The 22,556-nt window shown below is 50.4% G+C and overlaps 1 protein-coding gene and 2 non-coding genes across 3 annotated transcripts in view; 1 reads left to right on the forward strand and 2 right to left on the reverse strand.

The window, feature by feature from the left end:
- Nucleotides 1-22,556, reverse strand: part of MARCHF10 (membrane associated ring-CH-type finger 10) — a 113,766-nt gene that overhangs the window by 5,037 nt on the left and 86,173 nt on the right. Inside the window, exons 7-10 of the mRNA XM_027974358.3 lie at nucleotides 19,598-19,764; nucleotides 16,879-16,988; nucleotides 9,104-9,217; nucleotides 2,481-2,523 (exon numbers count right to left, since the gene is read on the reverse strand). Of these exons, the coding sequence (XP_027830159.1) occupies nucleotides 2,481-2,523; nucleotides 9,104-9,217; nucleotides 16,879-16,988; nucleotides 19,598-19,764 (434 nt within the window). The remainder of the gene's footprint in view (nucleotides 1-2,480; nucleotides 2,524-9,103; nucleotides 9,218-16,878; nucleotides 16,989-19,597; nucleotides 19,765-22,556) is intronic.
- TRNAG-CCC (transfer RNA glycine (anticodon CCC)) lies at nucleotides 17,672-17,745 on the reverse strand. The gene has a single exon. It is a non-coding gene; the product is annotated as a tRNA-Gly (tRNA).
- On the forward strand, nucleotides 17,966-18,038 carry TRNAW-CCA (transfer RNA tryptophan (anticodon CCA)). The gene has a single exon. It is a non-coding gene; the product is annotated as a tRNA-Trp (tRNA).

Here is a 22,556-nt window from a genome sequence, read left to right on the forward strand (position 1 = left end):
CTGGACTTGAACTTGACTGTGGTGACCATTATTCGTGCCAGCCAAGAAGCAGCTGGGGGGGGGGGAGGGGGGCTGTGTGACAATGTGTTAGACCCAGGCACACCCACCCAGGGCCTCTCCCCAGCAGCCCTTACCTCGGTGCCACCTGTGGCATTTTGTGTCCAGCCTCGGTTCCCAGGAGCCCAGGACAGGGTGCCCAGCGGGAAGATTGGCATGAGCCACAGAGGCTGGCATCTTTGTGTCACCTGCTGTGCCCTGATGAGTTGCCTTTTCCCTCCCTGTTTACCTGCATGGGGCTAGGGCGGCGGGTCACAGCCGTGACTCAGCTGCGGCAACCCATCTTCACAGAGCGCTGCCAACCAGGTGAGTCCCGCCAGACTGCCGGGACCAGGGAAGCCATGGCCCCAGGGGGAAGGGCGCCAGGCGTGTGGATCCGCCTTCGGCTGCCCTGGCTCTGGTCCTGATCAGAGCTCGGGCGGGAAGCCAGGCCCCGGCGGCGTCTGAGCAGCGAGCCAAGACGGTCCCTCTGCGCGGGGCTGCCCCGGCCGGCGCCTGGGGTGTGCGCAGGGCTGGGACAGGCGGAGAGGGCCTGGACCCGTTTCCAGCGGGGGAAATCTGAGGCCCCCACATTAGGACTCTACCGGGAGGGGGTGGATCCTAGAGCTAGTCCCAGCTTCCTGAAGAGAGGCGGTTATGACATGGTGCGGGGCTGGGGGCGGGAACCATCTGCCTCGGTGCAACACAGGAGGCAGAGTTCCCTCGGCGGAGGCGCCTTTTTAAGCACCACCCTGGGGGCGCTCTTCTCCCGTCCTCTAGATATGTCACCCAAACCGGGGGCCCCAGGCCTGGAGCCGCGGTGCCCCTTCCGCATCCCCAAGCCGGGGTGTGGAGGGAAGCTCTCCATCCTGCTCCGGGCCGCCCCCCGCGGCAGGGCGGCAGCAGGCCCCGCTGGGCACTAGGGGTCGCCCCTGCCCAGCCAGACGCGCCTGGGCGCGCCCGCCGCTGCAGGTTTCCCCGAACCGGGAAGAGCGCGGGCGCCTCCGGGGCGGGGGCCGGGAGGGGCGCGGCGGGGCGCGGCGCCGAGACCCTGCCCGGAGCCTCGGGCCACCGAGCCTTCCCGGCCGGCGCGCGGCGGGCCCTCTCTGGACCGAGCCGGGGCGCGCGCCCGCACACAAAGGTCTTTCCTAGTCCTCACCGTTCCCTGCCTGCCCTCCCTTCCCGGCGGCCCGAGAGGGAGCAGCTGCTCGGGGTCGGCCCGGGCGACGACGCCGGGGACCGGCCGCCCGCCGAGTGGCCCCGCGACCTTGCGAGGGCGCGAGGGGGCTCTGGGCCCGCACCCGGCTCGGCTGGACCCCCGCGGTGGCGCCCGGGGACTGGGACCCGGCGAGTTCCTTTTGTGAAGGGAGAGCCCGGTAGAGCCCTCCCCACTCTGAAAGTGATCCGCTGGGTTCTCGGGACTGCGTGCCCTGAATAATAGATTGGGTGCTCTAGGGTCGTCATCTGGGCCCCACCCTGTGGAGCTTTGAGCTGGTTCAGCCTCTGCGGGCGGGTCGGTTGCGGGGGGCAGGGTGTGGGTCCCCAAAGCATTACCATGACCACTGACTGTATCAGGGTCACCAGGCGCCCACCCCAGTAGCCTGAATCCGTGTCTCTGGGAGGGGCCCGGGAATCTATATTTTTCTAAGTTCCCCGGGTGATTCTGACGGCAAAGCCTGAGTGGAAATAGCTGTTTTAAACCTTTAAAGGCAGGCAGTTGTGACATTTCTCTCCAGAACAGCCTCTGGGGATGGAACTGTCACTTCTGGCACCTCCTTCCATAGTTCACTGTAACGTTTATCCTCCCAGCTGATGGGATAGTTCTTCCCACATCTGACCACCAGCCTGCCTGCTTTAATTGAGCACGCTTTCTTAAGTCAGGTTTTCTATGGGATAATAAGCCTGCTCTGGAGACAGCTGGCCTGGCTCCTTGACCCTTTCCCAATACTTGTTTTCCTTGTTCAACTTCTGAATCCGGCAGGCCCACTGGCTTGGGCCGAAGAGTGAGAAAATCCAGTAACTCCAATACTAACTTGTGAATGATGGTGGTCCCTTTATGTAATGGCTACACGGCGCCCTTCCGGGGTTTAGAAGAAATCCCAAGAGACTCCTCTAAGTGCTGGATGCTGGAGAATCCCAGTAAAAGGAAAGGAAGGAAACCTGCAGCGGGTCATCCTATGCCTGAGGAAGACTGATCCTCCCTTTGCCCGCCTTTGCTTTCGCTTTCAGCATGAGTTCAAACTCATCTCTTCTGCATCCAGCACACTTGGACTGCCTTGCTGACTGCTGCAGCTAGGGTTTCCCCAGCTTTGTGGGGTTCTTTTTGCCTCTGGGGGCAGGGGGTGGTTGTTACTTCCTTCCATAGGATTAGGTTCAACACAGCCACAGAAAGACAGCAAATTGCCAAACACCCTCAACATGGCAGGACTGATCCCCACACCTACTTTCGTTTTCTTCCGGTCTGGGTTGTGGGTAGTTTCTTGACAACTATGGGAAAGAAGACAATGAAAAATGAACGGTTTTTTCCAAAGCAATTGTGAACAGATGTCTAATCCCCTAGTCGCGGGAATATTCTAGGAATCCCTGACATCACCTTAAAGGGGCAGAGAAGGAGGCGTGGAGGTGCGAGGGCTGTGTTGATGTTCAGCACCTGTGGGGCGTAGGCGCCTCCTAAAGACAGCGTCAGCGATAGCGCAGGTCACCTTCGCCTGTTTGGGGCGTCTAAATTTGGCAGTGTGAACAGACCTGCGACCTCTCAGCAATTGATCTGAGCAGCAGAACCCCATCCTGACGGTCCAGAGTCACATTTCCAGGCAGTGGGGGTGAAAGCCGTGCTAATTGGCCACTTGCCTCACCACTGGCTTTTAAACAATCGGTTGTATTCTCCACCCGGCAGGAAGCAGCAGGCCCATCAAGGCTCTGGGCTCCCTCTTTGTTCTGACTTTATGGCATTTTATGCCACAATGAGAAACACTGTGTACTCCGTGGGAAGCCATTGTGCGAGGCTGCAAGGATGTGGGCTCTGGGGCAGAGGGGCTTGTGCCCTTCCCCCCCAGGGGGAGGAGGGCCTTTGTGACAGGCTGGGGGACAAAACAAGGGGTGCTGGACACTGTTACTGGGGCAACTGCCTGGCCAGTGTAGCCTCTGGGTCCCTCTCCCCAGAAGGCCGGGGGGAAGGGCAGAAGGTTGGAATTTCTTCTAGAGGAGCAGTCCTGGTTACCTGGTAAAGTATACATCGGGCGATGCTAGCAACGGCCTCCGTGTTCCCCAGGCTGCTAGGACGACCTCATCCTGCCTCTAGATTCTGCGCCCGGAGATGGTGGCTATCTAATGATGGCCACCAGGGGGCGCCAACTTGGTGAGTAGGCAAGCTTTCCCAATAGTTGACCAAACCTGGGCCTTGCACAATTTTGGGTTGGTTTGGTCTTCTGAGGCAAGGGTTTTCGGTTTTGTAGAGATGGTGTGAATGGCTCCGGAGAGCCTAGGGAAGATCCATGGATCCTCACCCACGGATAGGCCAGTGGGATTTCCGGGCGACTTCAACACCCTCCCCTCCCCTTCCAGGTGAAGTGTGAAAGTAGCACCCCTAAGGCAGAAGACAGGTGGGTACTTGTGCCAGGAGGGCATCGTGGAAGCCATGGGGTCCCGCCTATGCTCTGCCTTTTAGTGCATGCACACACACACAGATTCTTTCTATTTCATCTAGTTTGGCAAATGAGGCACTTGAGAAGTGTAAGGAAGCTGCCATGGGCAGGCAGGGAGAGCAATTTCAGGTCCAGGGTCATTTCACTGAGAGGGGATGAAGAGCGTGGCACAGACAAAACCCACACCCAGGAGGAAGCCCAGGTTAGGGAACCCCAGAGGGTGCCGTCCCTGAATACTGGAGTGTACCACATGGGCGCTGAAAGGGAGAAGGCGGAGGGAAGGCATGTCCTTTTAGCTTCACCCTGCAGAACAGTCCTATGTCCCCATGAGATTAAAGGGTGAGCCAAGCAGGTCAGGTGAGGCTGGTGGGGCCCCATGTTCTCTGGAGATGCTCTCATTGTGAACAGCTGGAGAGAGAAAAGGCCAGTTTCCTGCTAGGCATTTGCAGAGCATAACAGTCACTGCTCTCTTCAGCCCATACCTCACTCTCCGTGCCCACTTAAATCTGGCCCTCCACCTCCAGTGCTCCCCACGTGGGCCCCCTCACCCTGTCCCAGTGCAGCAGCTGCCCAGCTGGGCTCTTCCCCCTTCAGCCCAACCTCCACATGGCCACTCCCGCTCCCTCTCAGAAACAGAGCTCTCCTGACCTGTCAACCCCAGGCTAGAAAGCCTTCCATAGCCTCCCAGAGCTGCACCCAACCCTGTCACATCCTGCTTACTTCTGGCCAGCTCTGGCCACACTCAGTGCCTTGACTTTCCCAGACACGCAAGTCTTTTCCTTCCTGAGCCTTTGTGTTCCCTTCTGTGTGGATGCCCTTCCCTCCCCACCAGCACTGGTCCAAGATTCAGCTCCAGCATCACCTCCTCAGCTGACTGGTTGACAGGAGCAATAAAGAAGTGCTTTGCCACCAGGCTCCCAAAGCAGTGGGAAGACGGATGGCAAAGAGTACAAGCTAACTGGATTCAGAGCAAAGGCCTCTGAAACGTTGGCTTGTGTCCCTCCTGCCTGGAGGGTCTGTCCTGCAGAAGGTATGGAAGAAGCAAGGGTGGGGGGTGGGTAAGAACAGTGGCCCCTTCCTGTCCTTTAACTCTGCCTTCTTCCACATCCAGCTCCATCTCCTGAAATAACACAAGGCACTTTTAATTTTTTTGGATACTCTTGGTTACCCATCTGTCTCTTTGGACTCTGAATCCCTTTTAGCAAAGTGTGTCTTGATCATCTTTATATTCCCCAGGATCTAGTTTAGAACCCAAGGGCTTCACCGATGGCTCAGTGGTTAGAGAATCCACCTGCAATGTAGGAGACATGGGTTCAGCCCCTGAGTCAGGAAGATCCCCTGGAGGAGTAAATGGCAACCCACTCGAGTATTCGTGCCTGGAAAATCCCATGGACAGAGGAGCCTGGGGGTCTACAGTCCATAGGGTCACAAAGAGTTGGACGTGACTGAGCAGAGCGAACACAGTTTAGGACCTATCACATGGTAGACATGTAGAAAACCTCTGAATACTCAGATATACCTTGAACTTGAAAGTGTTCCTTTACCTAGAATACTTTTTTCTCCATAAATTTATATTATCACTTTCTCCACATTTCTCCAATTTTTTCAATACTTGCCTCTTGAAGAAGCAAGTATTGTTCACTTTTTCATTGCTTGAGCATCAGGAGGTTACTGAGTGCGTAGTATGTACCAGGCATTTTCAAGGCACTGGAGGACCACGGTATACAAAAGAGGTAAGGGTTCCTTGCTCCAACTTGCCAATGACCATATATCCTCCCCCTGACCCATTCCTGCAACCCTTAGCAGACCACATCCTTTTCTGGCAGTAATTTAGCAAGTTTGTAACCAGTGCTCCTGGCATCCATAGTGTCTGGGACTTGGTCAGCAGTCAAACATGAATCATTGTGTGTCCAGCTTCAGGAAAAGGATAAATGTAGAAGGTTTGACTTTGCCTTAAAAAGGCTCACAGCCTCACTGGGGAGCCAAATTATTCGTTTATAAGATCACTGAAAACCCCAGGAAGCCACTGTCAGGGAAGATCTTGGGTTATTTCACAGCCTCTGGGAATTCATTGGATCTGTTAGTTCTCTTGATCAAGGGCTGCTGCTGCTGCTAAGTCACTTCACTTGTGTCCGACTCAGTGCGACCCCATAGATAGCAGCCCACCAGGCTCTGCCGTCCCTCAGATTCTCCAGGCAAGAACAGTGGAGTGGGTTGCCATTTCCTTCTCCAATGCAGGAAAGTGAAAAGTGAAAGTGAAGTCGCTCAGTCATGTCCGACTCTTCGCAACCCCATGGACTGCAGCCTACCAGGCTCCTCCGTCCATGGCATTTTCCAGGCAAGAGTACGGGAGTGGGGTGCCATTGCCTTCTCTGGATCAAGGGCTACTTTTTGATTATTTTCTGGTTTTCCCTATGAGTCACACCTTCCCACCTGATTATTAACTCCTCAGAGAAAGGGACATCATGTCTGATAGCCACTTTCCCAGGTCCCCATCTCAGCACCTGATATGCAGGTGTGAATGAGTGATCACCACCATGGACAGACCTTCATCATTGTGTCTTATTGAGACACAACCAGGAGCCTGTTGTGAATGGCTTTTCAGGTTCTTGTCAGTAAAGAAGAGGGAAGGAGGCATTCTTTCCCATCATAGTGCCTCTCTCTTGCTAAACGTCACCCTTAGAATCTTCTGCAAGAAAATACTGAGATTCAAATCCAGAAGAGAATCAATTTGACGAAAGCCACTTGTTATGGCAACCCACTCCAGTATTCTTGCCTGGAGAATCTCATGGACAGAGGAGCCTGGCAGGCCACAGTCCGTGGGGTCACAAAGAGTCAGACAGGCCCGAGAAACTGAGCCCATTCACACACCTGTTTTCCTACTTCCATTCGGGTACCTCTTAACTGGTTCTTAGTACTGGTTACTGCTTGGTGGTTTATATGGGTGAGAACTACGGGGCTGGCCAAAAAGTTTGTTCGGGTCTTTCTGCAAGATGGTACCAAAAAACTCGAAAGGAATATTGGCCCTCCCAATATTTCGGGGGAATCTCAAATTACAAGTAAGCTTGTGATGAGAGAAGTGATGCCCTGTCCTTCCTGCTTCCTTCCCTGCTGGCTCCTGGCTTGCTCCCCACGTTACCTGCTCCTTCTCTGGGATAGTTTTACCAGAATGTTCTCTAGAGTCAATGCTTTAAGGGCGTGGGTTTTTCATCCAGTGGGTTGTGTTGTTTGTTGCCTTCCCGTGTGCAGTGTTATAGTCCCAGGGGCTAATGTCTCTTGCCTTTGTTTGTTGACGGTGTGGCCATCTGTAACCTTTATCGAACCCTGGGTGCTTTGAAGTTCAATGTGCAATAAAAAGTTCATTAAAAAAGATGTGGAATCGTGAAAATAAGGTTACAGAAATGTTAACAAAGGATCATTTCCTGCTTCCTGTTATACTTTTTAAAAAATGTATTTCTCTAAGGAATTTATGTCACCATTAAAACTACGGAAGAGTGAAAGGAAGGACAGGCCTGGGTCAGAGAGAGGGTGAGATGCCTGAGGAGATATCTTGGCGAAGACCCAGCCTGTTGTCTTAATTGAGAACTTAGGGTCTAAGGGGAGAATGGAAGCCAGAAAGATATAGAGACAGATCTCAAATTCTTATGATTAATGGTCTGAACCCAACATTTTTAGTGGTGTGCGTGTATGCTCAGTCATGTCTGACTCTGCAATCCCATGGACTGTAGCCCACCAAGCTCCTCTGTCCATGAGATTTCCCAGGCAAGAATACTAGAGTGGGTTGCCATATCCTCCTCCTAGGGGATCTTTCCGACCCAGGGATCAAACCCACGTCTCCTGCAGCGGCAGGCGGATTCTCTGCCACTGAGCCACCAGGGAAGCCCATTTCTAGCAGGGATGGCTCCGAATGGATTGCCACGGCCTCCAGTGGTGCAGGGACTGGGGCTGTGTAGGGAGCACTTGGAGTCACTGGGTTTCACCTTCAGATGGTGACTGGTGCTGGCAGGTGCCTCTTGTCCACTCGAGGTAGAAAAGTAGAGACAGAGAGACATGGAGAGCCAAGATGGTGAAGAGAGAGAGGTGCGTGGGACGCGTAGCAGAGCATCACTAAAGCTGCCTCAGGGTCCCACTGGCGGCTTGTCCACAGCCACACCGGTTTGCTTTCCAGGGGTGACTGTTCTTGTTTTTGTTTTTGCCATGTGGCACTGTATGTGGGATCTTAGTTCCTCGACCAGGGATCAAACCTGTATCCCCTGCATTGGAAGCATGGAGTCTTAACCACTGGACCACCGGGGATGTCCCTTCTGAACCCGTGAACTCTGTGAACCTATGAATTCAGTCCCTTCTGAATCTGTGGTGACCTTCTGAAGTGAGCAGACGGTCAAATTTTGAGCCTCAGGGGGTGTCCTGGGAACCCCAAACACTAAAAGCATATCAGTGCCCGGCATGGCCTTCAGGTAAGGAAGGCGCCCCTGTCCAGCCAGTGCTCTTGCATGGCGCGGCCACCGGGGGGCATTTAACAAGGAGGACAGTCCCTTGGGGCTCAGGGTTCTGACTTGATAATGGCCAAAGGTATGTGTACATTTCAGAGGTTGCCCTGTTCTCCCGCATTTTGATCTGAGTAGTGGATCTAGGCTTCTCCCCCAACACCACGCAGTCTCCTAGATGGCCCTGGTTCTTTTATTAAAGGAAGGGCAGCCGCAGATGATCATTCCTCGTAAATATGCTGTCACTTCTCTAGTGACAGATGGGACCCCATCAGCACCTTTGTTTCTTGGCATATACACACACACAGATGCTGGGATAACATACCCTGGGAGCCAAAGCAAAATAAACAGCTCCCTTGGCTGGGGGCAGGGAAGGTTCCTGTTTCTCATGGACCCTCCTTGCTTGGGCAGTAGACATCCACATGTGATGCACACCTAGCCCCTGCAGCCTTGCTGGCCTTATTTTGGGCACCAAATATCTCTAGAGACCCACTTGCTTATATAACCATTAATGACCATTTAATTACCACTCATATTCAATAGGAAACAATTATGTGACCTGGTGGCTCAGACGGTAAAGAATCTGCCTGCAATGCAAGGGACCCAGGTTCGATCCCTGGGTCAGGAAGATCCCTTGGAAGAGGGAATAGCTATTCATGCTGGTATTTTTGCCTGGGGGATCCCATGGACAGAGGAGCCTGGTGTGCTACAGTCCCTGGGGTTGCAAACAGTCAGACACGACTGAGCAACTAACACTCACACTTGATTGTCACTTTTCAGCCAGAGGGTCGCTGTGCCTATACCTGGCAGCCATTAGTCTTGGTGCCAGTGATGATAGTGCCATATCCCACCAGCTGAACACAGACACACATCTACTAAAGCACACAGCAAGGTCAGTGACACTGCTGCTGACAGTCCAGGCAGGGCCCCGCTCACCCTCTCTCTCATGGCCCGGTTGTGGTTGAGTCTCATGAGTTCTGCAAACCTCTGTTCATAGAGATGGAGCAGCAACACCAGATACAAGCCTGAATTCATCAGCTCATTTTGTACCTACAGGTGAACAAGAAAGCCTTTAAGTTCATCTATAAAATATTCATGGTCTCAATCACAGGGTGGAGGATACTAGGCCAAGAGGGGACAAGAAATAGGAACCGGAGCCCAAGCCCCAAGGCAAGGCCTGCTCTGGAGGGGGACCGGAGTACAGAGCAGAAAGGGACCCGGGGTGGAGGCAGGATAGCCATCCTGGAATCCTTGATTGCCTCGTGGAGGATGCCTGAAGAAGCTCCTGGCCTGGTCCTGGGCTGTGGACACTCACTGAGTAGTTACCTGCCATGGCCTTGAGCTGAGTGTCAGGAAAACACAGAGCCAAAGGTCTCAGCTCCCTGCTGGGACCCCATTCTGTGATGTGGGAGAGAGTGTGCCTCATTCAAGGACGGCTCCCATATCAGTGGGATGTGTCAAGGGCCACAAAGGAGTCGTGAATGGGAAGAAAGAGGCTGGTAGCATATGACCTGGGTGACACTGTCTCTGATGGTCCTAAAAGGGTGGGAGGGACTTTGGTAGGTGGCTCTGACAAAGGCCCTGAATGGCAGCACACACATGAGGGGGCAGAGTGTTTGTTGGGCAAAATTCTCTACTCACGAGTATAGCTGGAGTATATGGGGAATGTGTTGGTTTTGAATTTTTTTAAAGTCTTGTCATGGGCTGGGGAGATGGTATGGTGGGACCATATTAGGCAGAATGGAGGCAACTGGATGTCATGTTATATGTACACGTGCAGCTGCTGGCCACTGAGAAGAGGAGTCAACAGGATGAGACTGTGACTCAGGAAGGCAGACGGGTCTGTTGGAGAATCTGGGACACAGGTGCCATGGCGGGAATGTTTTTTGTTCCTAGATCCCTCATTTGCTCAAGGGAAGGGCCTCAGGCCTTAGTTCTCTAAGTTTCTCCCTTCACAACTGGGCTTAGTGATGGTCGCACATAGGGGCTCCTCGACTCCCCACCCTCCCCAGCTGCCCTACTGTCATCTAAACCCCAGAGAGCATGTGTCCGGTGGGGCCTCGGATGGCACGTGAACCTCAAGTCTTCTGCGCATGCTCTTTCTCACGTGGTCTGTTGGCTTGTTTTCGTGCGTCTGTTTCTTTTGAAAATCTTTATTTAGCTGTGCAGGGTCTCAGCTGCAGCACTCGGAATCTTTGATTTTTAGTTAGGGCATGTGGGATCTTCAGCTGCAGCATGCAGGAGGTGGGATCTAGTTCCCTAGCAGGGATCGGGGCTGGACCCCCCCCCCCCGCCCCCGCACTGCGAGCGTGGGGACTCAGCCTCTGCACCACCAGGGAAGTCCCTTCGTGTCTCTGCTGTGAAATCTCCTCTGCCACTTTCCACCTTTCCAAGGCTGTGTCCATGACTTCCTTTACAGCCATCTCAAGGTCGCCTCCTTGCAGAAGTCTTCCCGATGAAACTCATTTGTTCCAGGCATTCCTCCCTGTGTCCTAAGCCTTCGTCTTTGCTGTGTATGTTGCGTCGTTCACTGGCTAACGTCTTTGCTTTTTCTCGGCGGGTGGGTGCTGGTGTATTTTTCTCACTGGTGCTGAACACACTGGGAGGTTCCTCTAGGGAAGATCTGACCATCTGAGTGACCGTGGCACCTCTGTCCTCGGCTCCTTTGGCGGTCTGTCTTGTAGAGCCTCGCCCCATGGACCTGCCTCGACCTTCAATAAATTATCAGTTTGTGATGACTCCTCCCCGTCTGCCGCTTTATTCCCCCATCTGTCCTCGGGTCAGATCTCCAGGGTGGGAGGATCAGGGATGGGCCAGACGATGCTCAGGAAACCCCAGGGGACTGGAAGCCCCGGCAGAGGGCACGGCCCTTGACATCACCCTTGGGAAAGGTCGAAACCGTGACTGCTTTCCCAGGAGAACTAAGGCTCGGCCTTGACACAGTAGCATCTCAGTGCCTCCTCCTTCCTTTCCTCCGGGGGCCCGAGGGGCTTCGCAGGCCCAGTGTCCTGTTCCCATCCCCTGGAGGGCAGCGCAGGAAGCCAGCACAGAGAACACCCCTTCCAGGATGGATCGGCTGCCAGAAAAGGTGCTCAAGCTAAGCAAAGACCCTTGTGCTCTTCCCTTCTGCATCGGGGCCAGCTCTGAATCTTGGTGACCACTGGCCTCAAGGTCACTGCTTGAGCCCCCTCCTGCCCTACAGACCTGCCTTCAAAGACTCCAGCCAACAGTCCTTAGCGATTAGCCTATTTTTAGACTTTCTCTTCTGACCTTGGCCTAGAACAGGCAGAGAGATGGCTCGTTTCTCTTTTTTCTGTGTTAAAGGCCTCCTGCCACCGTCCCCAGGAGTCAGTGCTTCCTTTGCCATCTGTCTCAGGAGCCACCACCTCTGGGAAGCCTTCCCGGACTACCTACCACACAGACCAAGCCTTGTCCCTCGTTGACTTTTCCAAGTGGGGGGCCTCCCATGAGCTGTCGATGGCTCTCTCCTGAGTGAGTGCTTCACCAGGAAGCCTTTCTGCTCCCAGACACTCCGATGCATAATGGCAAATCAATCAGCTAGAAAATGGCTTGGAACTATCAGGTTTGTCAAAGCGTGCAGGGAAATCATTTACTTTTTATGACTCCATAAGACCCGGAGGCATGCAGATGGGAAAATATCCACTAATGTTTTCTGCAGATCATTTGAAAAGTCACTTCCAGCAGATTGTGTCTCTTCTCTGGTCTGTGGGAGGGAACCTGTCACTCGGTGCCATAAATCTCGCTGGCCCAGCTCCTTTATGTGTGCCCTTTGCAGAGCCTGTGATGCTGGACAAAAGGGGCCGGGTGGGCCAATTGGCGAAGACATTTCATAGTCAGCTTGGAGTCATCCTTTTTACCCTAAGCCACAAGTGGGAGGCGTTTGTTATCAGAGAGTTCCATCCGTTGTGTTTGGTTGGTAAGGGCAGAATGAGCTAATTTTTGGAGCATTATTTATTGGAGTTGCTCCTGACCTGACCCTCCTTGGCCCATGTGCATCACACTTTGCTGCCCACGTGCAACAGCAGAGATGGGGGAGGGAAGGCACGTGAAGCAGTGGGCAGGAGCTCAGGGGGGGCACTCCGCCCACCTACCAGATGTTTTTCTTCCTTTTCTCCTGCCCTTTTACTTTGTTCAAATTCATTTCGGCAGAGAGAATTGTTATGGATGGAAATTCTCAATGTAATCTGCTCGAAGAAAGAGCCTGGCTAAGAGTTCTACCAAGTCTTCAAATATGCTCCAAGGATGCTCCCAGGTGTGAGGGGGATTAGGTGGCTACGTGTGTCCAGGGACATCTGTCCACGGCCGAGAGGGAGCACGGTCAGGCCTGTGCTTCCAAGCAATGACAGCCACAGGCCCCCTGAGCCCCTCCTGTGTGGCAGGGGCCAGGATGGCAGGGGCACTTCTTCATCACACAGGGAGCCTGGGACCTCAGAATGGGCATCCTGGGACCACCATGCCCTGTGACATTGGGCAAAGACTTTTAACTGTGCATGGAGAAGGGGACTCCATTTATCAGTGAGGAGAATTGTAGCCTCTGCTCTGCCTCGTTTCCTCAATGTGTGATGACAAAATGAGCTAATACAAGTGTACATGGTATTTCGCAAAACAGAAAACATCCTGCAAGAGACAAGCACTAAAGCTGGGATTCGGGGCAAGCACCACATATGCCTTGCCTGCCCCTTTGCTCCTAGTGCCCGGCCCATGCCTGGAATATGATTGCTCAATAAATACCTGCATGGATCAGAGAATGAGGGGGAAAGTGTATAATTTTGGGTTAGTGATGACTTTTGACTCTTGTGGTCCCAACTTTAACACATGTCAGAATTACTGAAAGGGCCTTTTAAATGCAGTTCCTGGATACCCCCTTTTCCCAAATGCTGATTCAGTAGGTCTGGATGGGGCCCAAGAACGTGCATTTCTAACAAATTCCCAGATGATGCTGTGGGCCGTGGTTTGGCAACCACCCATCTTTGAGAGCCCCTGCTCTCAGCTAAGGATCAACAGTTGGTAGCCAGTAAGCAGAATCTGGCCTGTGGAGGTGCTCTGGTTGAAAGGAAGGAGGGTAGGAAAGAAGGAAGGATGTGACCACCTTCCGCTGGAGGCAGTATTCCCTGCCTTGCCATAGTAGCCACTGTTCCCAGTGGATGCCACTTGGGAGATTCTGAGCAGCTGTTAACCTGCCTGGTCTCTATGGCATTTGAGTGTACAATCTCTGACCTCGGCTTTTCTTAAACGTCTTTTCTCATGGTCCATTTTGGAACCTGGGCTGTTCCTTGGAGCTCTACCTGTTGCCATCCAGGAGCTCTTCCTTCCACTCAGAAACCCAATCAACCAACCCATCAATCAATTGTGAGTCCCACCTCCAGATTCAAGAGCATGCACACGCACAGATACACACACGATGACGTGGAGTTGCTTCACGGGCAACACTGCAGGGAGGTGGGCAGTGGGTGTGGAATGCCTGCTGGGCTTAATTGCCAGGCATCTTTGAGTAAGGGTGGGAGCAAGTTGATGCCAACCCTGGCAGGCCAATCAATGGACTGCCTGATGCCCACAGCCCAAGGTGCTTAGTTCAGGTCCTGGTCTCCCCTCTACCCCCTCCAGCTGCTTTAGCTTCATGAGGCCACTCCCCAGACAGCCTATAGGAGTTCCTAATCTAGCCACCTGGAGCCTGGTAACAAGCCGTGACCCTATGGCGACCACCCAATGTCCAAAAAAAGGAGGGAAAATCGGATTTCAGTGCCCTGTTAGAGGTCATGGCTAGCATTCCTGCTGGCTCTACTCAGGTGCATTGAATGAAACCAGGGAAACACACACTAATCCAAGCCCCTCAGAGAATACTGACAGTGCTGGCTGGGCACCTACTGGGCAAGTCCATCTGTGGTCAGATGCCAAGTGAGGTATCTTAGAGGGCTTTGTCCTCAAAAGCCTGTGTGTGGAGGGCTCACTCTTTTTCCTCTCTGGTCTTCTCTTGGCTGTGCTGGGTCTTAGTGGGGGCACACGGGATCTCTGATCTTCACTGAAGCATGTGAGATCTAGTTCCCTAACCAGGAACTGAAGCTGGGATTCCCTGTATTGAGAGCACCAAGTCTTAGCTATGACCACCAGGGAAGTCCCTCCTCACTATCTTTATGCTAAACGACAGTTACTCCCATCTTCATCCAGGGAGAGCTTCTGAACTTATGGAAGTTACACTTTCGTAGTGCCTCCAGTTTAACTCAGACTGTTAGCAAACAGACGCTATTAAATTCACCACCAGCCATCGGAACAGTCGGAACTGCTGTAAAAGTGTGAGCCCTCAGCTGCTTTCCATCCGCAGATAAATATTGCATGTTGGTTCTTGGGACCTTTGTTCTCCCACCAGGGTGGGTCTGTCAATCTAGTTTCTCCCTGTGATTATAATGAAGGGCATTTTCAGAAGGCTTTGATGGCCTGTCAAGCTCTCCTCGAAACTAATTTCAACTCTTTTCTGCTTCCATGTCGTGTAATTAGTGTGCTGGGTATTTTCCATCTTCCCCTCAGCTCCTTTTTTCACCTGCTCTGCGGCCGAAAGGCTGATCTCTGTGGATTGCGTTTACTTGGCCCCCTTGTCCTCTGGCTCCCCATTGTGTTCAGCCAATGGGAGGCCCTGGGAGAAGCCCAGAGGGCAGGAGGAGAGAGGCTGGGGTAGTTATCCCACGGTTCCCTCTCTGCGGGGCAGTGGGGTGCCCGTGGCAGCTTTCCCCTACTCACAGCCTGGTGGTGACTCCCTCCTGGAGCCATAAGCCAGAATTTAAAAAGGTGACTGTAGGACTGCCCAAACTCAGGGGACCCATTTTGACTCTGTTGTGCTTTTTGCACAAAAAAGGTCTGGATATAGACTAGGGCTTCCCTGGTGGCTCAGCAGTCAAGAATCTACCTGCAGTTCAGGAGACACAGGAGACGCAGGTTATCAGGTTCAATTCCTGGGTCAGGAAGATCTGGAGGAGGGCATGGCAACCCGCTCCAGTGTTCCTGCCTGGAGAATCCTATGGACAGAGGAGCCTGGTGGGCTATGGTCCATAGGGTCTGACAGAATCAGACCCAACTGAAGCGACTTGGCACGTACACGTTGACAGGCCAGTGATCCGAAAGCCAAAGTGACTCCTCTGAAGAGTGACATTTCAGCTGCTAACAGTGATTTTATGGTTTTTACATTATGTCCTTTACAGTTGTGGTTATTAATCATTTTTTTTCCTAATTGCGTGATGAGGGAGGTCAGTCTTGAATTATAATGGTAACGATGGGCTATTTTCATTTGAGATAAATATCTGTTGACTGCTTATTGGTTGCCAGGCATCATCCAGATCAGCACTACCCAATAGAAATACAATGTGAGCCACCAATGCAAACAACACTCGTAGCCTGAGAATTTCTAGGAGCCACAAAAAAGAAGTATAGAAAGAAACTGGTGAAATTATTAATAATTCTAATAATGTATTTTATTTGATCTGATATGTTTTAAATATCATTGATGCTGTAATATGGGCTTCCCTGGTGGCTCAGCCAGTAAAGAATCTGCCTGCAATGCGGGAGATTTGCGTTTGATCCCTGGGTTGGGAAGATCCCCTGGAGAAGAGAAGGGCAACCCATTCTAGCATTCTGGCCTGGAGAATCCTATGGACAGAGGAACCTGGCAGGCTACAGTCTATGGTGTTGCAAAGAGTCAGACACAAATGAGCAACCAACTATTTATTTTAAACTATAATATAAAGTTATTTATGTGATTTTTTTTTTTAAGTGAAAGTGAAGCTGCTCAGTCATGTCCAACTCTTTGTGATCCCATGGACTGTAGTCTACCAGGCTTCTCCATCCATGGGATTTTCACTCTTAGTTTTGGACTGAGCCTTTGAAATTTGGTGTGTAACACCACACACCTGGACTGGAAGTAACCACTTGTTTGTGAGCTAGCTGTGTCTTGTGGCTTCCATGTTGGGCAGCGTAGCTCTAAACAGAAGTGTTTGCCTGAGACATGGGCAATGAACTATTATTCCGGGCATAAATCACCTTCCCACCTAAAGTTACCTCTCTCACAGTACGAGAATTGCAATCCAATGGCTCAGGAGAGTTAATTCACGGGATTTTTTTTTTTTTAAACACACAATAGGGAAATTCCCTGGTTGTCCAGTGCTTAGAACTAATTGCTTTCACTGCCGAGGACACAGGTTCAATCCCTGGTTGGGTGCAGCCAAAAAAAAAAAAAAAAAAGCCCAGAATAAACAGGTAAACGGTAAACGGTATTTACAGTTTGTAAACCCTGAGCAAAGCTGTTCCTCATTACCCCTCCTCCAAGATTACTTGATATATAAAATGGGGACTATTTCTCCAAGACCCTGATTTTTTTTCTCTTGTGGGTATTCAACTTGAATTGTTTCAGCAAATTTGGGTGTGGAGCTTGCCAGACTTTTCCTATTTCTGTGTGTCTAGTCAGCTACTGCAGCTTCCTACTTTGTCCCTGACAGTAGTGGGACCTCAGCAGTGGGACCAAGTCTTCTAATCCTCCAGTGGTCCAATTTGGGAACAGACTTTCTCAGAGAAGCGAGCTGAATTGGGAGTCTTGCACAAGACCTCTGCACCCCACCTCCACTATTATTCCTGGTATCAGAGACAGAGTTCCTTCCTGCCGTATACCTCTGCCATGTGGACCCAGCATGGGTAGGAGGCTCTCTTACCCGGGACTGCTGGTGCTTCTGGTAGAACTCAGTCACATTGAAATCACCCAGGTCGACCAGTAGGCTTTGCTTACACATCTCACAGGTCTTTACAGCACCAAGATCCGCTCCTTAAAATAAAAGAGTTTTGTTACATGTAACCCTTCTGGTGTTGACATTTTGAGAGCGAATTTGTATGTGTTAGGAATTCTGAGTTTTGGTGGCCTTTTTATAGTGGGTCATCTTCTGTAGAAAATGACCTTGAACCTGAGAGCTGAAATTTCCTTTGTCATTGTTTTCATTATTATGCAAGCTTCCCATGAGTGAAATTCCCGTGACTTTTAAATAACAGGTCTTGCTCTCTGTTTAAATATAAACACAGAGGTTCATAAAATTGGAATTACTACATGGAGGCTGAGAGTCTGTAACACAAGTGTTTGCCAGAAGAGTGAACATTGGGTCTATGTTATTGATGTTTTTCCTGGTAGATCTAACACAAGTCCAAGCAAATAAATTAGTAAGGACCAAACTGATGGCAGAAACTATCCTCAATCTATGGCTTAAAAATCTGCCTTTACTTCTGCCCATGTAACTCCCCAATTGAGAAAAGTGAGGGACCCCAGGCCCATGTGTGGGCTGTGGTATAGCAATATCTGGGTCAAACACTTGAGCCTGAGCTCAGCCTCATTTGGGAAAAGAAACAGGAGAAGGCTTCCTTTGTTCCTGGTTTGTTGTTGTTGATTTTTTGTTTTGTTTTTTAATATATTTATTTATCTGACTGTGCCAGGTCTTAGTTGTGGCGCATGGGATCTACTTCCCTGACCAGGGATTGAACCTGGGCCCCCTTGCATTGGGAGTACAGAGTCTTAGCCACTGGACCACCAGGGAAGTCCTCCTGTTTAGTTTTCTTTTTTAATGTGAATTCTAGATCAGCACATTTCCCCCCCTTTATCCTATTCCTCAGTGCAAAGTGGAAGGTGCAGATCTTCGGTGGTTATGTCTAAGCAAATGGGATGCCATCTGTCCTTTCCCCTGGTGTAGGTGCTGCATTTTGGTTAATGATGTACCGGTGTTTGTTTTATGCTTTAGAAAACAGAGGACTGGGAATTCCCTGGTGGTCCAGTGGTTAGGACTCTATGCTTCCAATGCAGAGGGCCCAGGTTTGATCCCTGGTTGGGAAACTAAGGTCCCACAAGCCACCAGGCACGGCCAGAAAAACAAAAAAAAGAATACAGAAGACTAATCAGTTACTTGAATTTATTTGGTAAAGATAGGGTTTGTACAGTTTTACAACCCAGTTCTACTTTCCCCCAGTGGGGATACAAAGAGGTAGTAAATAATAGAGACTTTCAAAAGACAAGGATGAACACTGATCCCTCATCTGCATTTTGATGACTTGATTTTATTTTTTTAGCAACATTCTGTAATACTTAAGGCTATGGATCATCCCATGTGTCCTCCAGTCTAATCCTGCCTAGCACACCCAGGCCAGAATTGGCATTTACAAGCATTTAGCAGCACTTTCATCACACATCTCATGAGTAATTTTTTCTGTTCTAGATGTTTAATTGGCCCAAATTTCTAGCAAGATAAAGCATCGCACGGCAGGGTCATTAGCTGCTGAGATCCACTTGTTCTTTGCTCTCTGAAGGGCTAGGTTCCCTGCTCACTGTGCAAAGATGCATATAAGCAACTCGGGCTGCGGTCGCTACTATTCTCCTGCAGATATGGAGAAAGGGCCTTGGGGAGAGAAGAGTTAACCGGTTCATCCCGAGTGTTCATTCCCTGATTAAATGGTGTGCTGTGCTTGGTGAGGGGGCCTGGCCACAACCCATGGGGACAGGGTCAAGTTCTAGGTCTCCTGCGTCGTCTAGCACAATGACAACCAAGGAGGACAGCATGGAGGAGAGAAACAGCCTCTGGCTCTAGGGTAAATAGTTTGCAGAGATGGGGACTCTGAAAGACATAGCAGGTCTTTTCAAAGTAAACTCTTCTTTGCATTGGCGTCCCCCTTTATTTATTTATTTATTTTGTTCAAGTTGCTCTTGTTCATAAATATTTTAAACAAACCTCTTGTTCTCTGCCAAGAAAACTACAGCCGACCTAGTGACGTGGTTATATTTAGGTTATAACCTCCCCAGGGCTTTGAGAACGGGGACTTCACACCCAGTTACAAGCTCTGTTAAAGACAGAGCTGCCAATACAAGCACAATGGGAATCTCTTTATCTAATGTGGGGCTAGAAAAATTAGACTGGTGTGCTTTTCCTTCCCCTGTTCCAGAAAGGCAGCTCAGCTCAGTTTCTGGGTGTCAAATCTCTCCACACCTCCCACCCTCTCTCACAAGTGAAAAGCAGCAGGTCTTGCTGAGGGTCTACCAGCTGTCCTGACTGCCGGGGGCTTGCTGAAGTCCAGCCATGGGCCTGTTGGTAGTTCCCTCCTTCCTAAGACGTAATCCTAGCATCTCTGCTCAGGCCTCAAGCAGGAGTCAAATTTAATAGCACATTCCAGGATTCATCCCTAAGCCTTGGGAAAAAAAAAAACAAACCAAAACTAACTCATTTCTCTCCCATAATTTGAAAGCAGCGTTAGTCCTGATCCTGTCTGTCATGGGCCTGCCAGCAGGAGCCCTGGGCCAGTGCCCCGCTTTTCCCTGTTGTCGGGGCTTGTGGGTCCCACACGGCGGTGCCTCGTGTTAATTACATATCGTGGCACGTATGTCCTTCCGCCTTCCCCACCTACCTGATGTTATTTTCACTTTCAGCCATTTTTTCAGGCACTCCTGATGAACAAACCGCAGGCTTCCCACACAGCCGCACGGCTCCAGGAGAGGGTTGGTGGGGGAACCCCCGGCTATCTGACAGATGCGACATGAGTCCCCCTCCTCCTCGGAATCCTCCTCCAGGAGACTAAAAGGAAAACAAGCACTCGTCACCAGGAGTCTGCACGTCAGCAGTTTCCACAAATACCAGTTCCCACAAATGCTAGTTCCCAGAGCGCCCTTGGGGCCGGGGGAGAGGGGGTGGGGGAGGCGGAGGGAGCCTGGAGGGAGGAAGGTGGAGGGAGCACGATCTCCACAGCTGCGCCTTCCTGGGGCTCACCCACTGCTCCCTGCGACCCTGCCGCATGGTTACTGATAATAAGTGCATGGATTCTTGTCAGGCTTCTTTGCAGTTACCAATGGGTGAGAGCTCACCAGGAGAACCCAGCGCTCCTATCATACAGCTAGAGATTGGGAAAGGACTCCAGAGGGAAACTGAGCCAGAGGCTAGGAGCCCCTCTCCACACCTCGGCCACTGTGGGGTTTAGCTGGTGCGATGTGTTAGTGAGTGTCGGGGGGAGGTGGGCGTGGGGGGATTTGTGGTCAGTAGGCCTGGGTTTGAGGCTTCCTTGAGTTTGATGACATGCTGCTTAAGCTTCCCAGGTCTCTGTTTCCTCAAGTGTAAAGCCATGAGGATAATCTGACAACTGCTACCTGCTTACAAGGGCGGTAGGGCAGCCTGGGTGCAGGTGATGGTGATAAGGTGCTTCTGGAGCCTGTCGAGCAGTGGCAGGTGCAGACCACTCAGTAGATGCTGGTTGGGATGAATGATGAACCAGGGAACTTGGACCTGAGCTCACCAGTACCCTTGCCAGTGAATTAGGCCGACATTCCAGAATATAAGCTGCTGGTATGTGATGAAGACGGAATTAATGAAAGTGTAAGCAAACATATTTGTATCTCATAAACAGTAAATCAGGAATGGCTGGTAGATATTTCTGTAGGGAGCCTTTTGAGAAGCCTAAGGCTATTTTTTTGTGCTTTAGAATCTTCATGGGCCTGGGGACTGTCCAGTCAAGGAAAGGAAAATTGGCTGGAGACTAAAATCAACAGAGAGGAAGAAATAGCCATTGCTCTGAATATAGGAGAGTACGCTCAGTTTCTTAAGAGAGTTTTCTCCCCAAGAAAGGGAAGTTCAATGAAAAGGAACAGAATTACACTTTCTCATGATATTCACCAACAAAAGAAGAAAGATGCCATGTTTATCAAAAAAAGACTCCCCCAGATAATCTATAGATTCAATGCAATTCCAATGACAATCCCAATAAGCTGATGCTTAAATGTTTGTATAGTGAAAGATTCTTATGGAACAAAATGGAGAGGGAGGCTTTGCTCTGATAAATTGAAAAAGCTGCAGTCATTGAGATGATGTTCTTCAGGGAAAAACAAAAAGGGCAATAGGACAGAACGGGGAGCCCTGAGACAAACTTACACACTTATGTCATATGACAGATGGGGCTCTGCAGGGGGAAGATCCTGGGTATTCAAAATGCATACCTCACACCACACATTAAATGTCACACTGAAGTCCAAAATTCATTTCACGTTAAGTCCTAAGTATGCAAAGCAAAACTGTAGAGATTTTGGAAAAGAGGAGGAAGAATGTTGCAATGACCCCAGGTTACAAAGCATTTCTTAATTAAGATAGCAAGATACAAATCACAGTCCAAACAGAAGATGGATACAATTGACTGCATTAAAACTAAGAATTCATTTTCCTTAAGAAAACATCAAGAAAGAGGAGATACCAACTCTCAATACAAATTGAGAAAAGATATGTCGAAAATATAACTGTCAAAGGATCAGATTAGTTGCCAGAATATATAACAGGTTCTTTATATATATATATATATATATATATATATATATATATATATGAAGGATTCTTAACATAAAAGAAAAATATTCTAAAAGAAAAATGGGCAGAAGACATAGGTAAGCATTTTATTAAAGAAGCAAATGGCTGTTTAACATTTAAAAGAGTCAAGAGGGACTTCCCTGGTGGTCCAGGAGTTGACTCATCTTGCAGGGGGCACAGGTTCAATCCCTGGTGGGGAAGATCCCCTCCTGGAGGAAGAAATGGCAAGCCACTCCAGTATTATTGTCTGGAGAATCCCATGGACAGAGGAGCCTGGCAGGCTTCAGTCCATGGAGTTGCAAAGAGTCAGACACAACTGAAGCAACTCAGCACGCACTGTGCTAAGTGTAACTATCACTGAGACAGTACACATCGTACACATCATTGTACACGTCGTTGAGACAGTACGTTAACTTGCACAGTGGAAGCTGTGCTATTCACCAGCCCAGCAAGCCCATTGTTACATAGATATCCCGGAAGACCCTTCACATGTATGCCAGGCGACATTTACAAGACTGATAGTGCAGCCCCGTGTACAGAGAACAGTAGAGGACGCAAACGTCCATTGACTTGTGGTATATTTCTAGGACGAAGAAGTCTGCAGTGGTGAAAGCAAATGCATTAAAGCCCGAAAATATCAACCAGGATGCATCTGCCTAATGATATAAGTGGGAAAAGCAAGTCACAGAAGAACGGCTGTTCCATTTCTCTGGAGTTCAAAAATAATAGTAACATTTCTACAGAATTCAAAAATATACACAGTGTGTTGTTTAGGAGTGCATATACTCATATGGTGAAGCCATAAGGCAAAAAACTTCCAATAGCAACAACATAAAAAGCAAAGGAATTATAAATTCAATGCAAGAATGGTTTCTAGGGGCAAACAGTCAGATTTGACTGAGCACCTAACACACACACACACACACACACACACACACACACACACACACACACACGGGGTGTTAGGAGGGAGGAGATGAAGGGAGGACATGAGGAGGTAGGGTGGGTGAGGGGCTCACAAG

Source organism: Ovis aries, chromosome 11 (genome assembly GCF_016772045.2).
Source record: "Ovis aries strain OAR_USU_Benz2616 breed Rambouillet chromosome 11, ARS-UI_Ramb_v3.0, whole genome shotgun sequence".
In the NCBI taxonomy this organism is placed as follows: domain Eukaryota; kingdom Metazoa; phylum Chordata; class Mammalia; order Artiodactyla; family Bovidae; genus Ovis; species Ovis aries.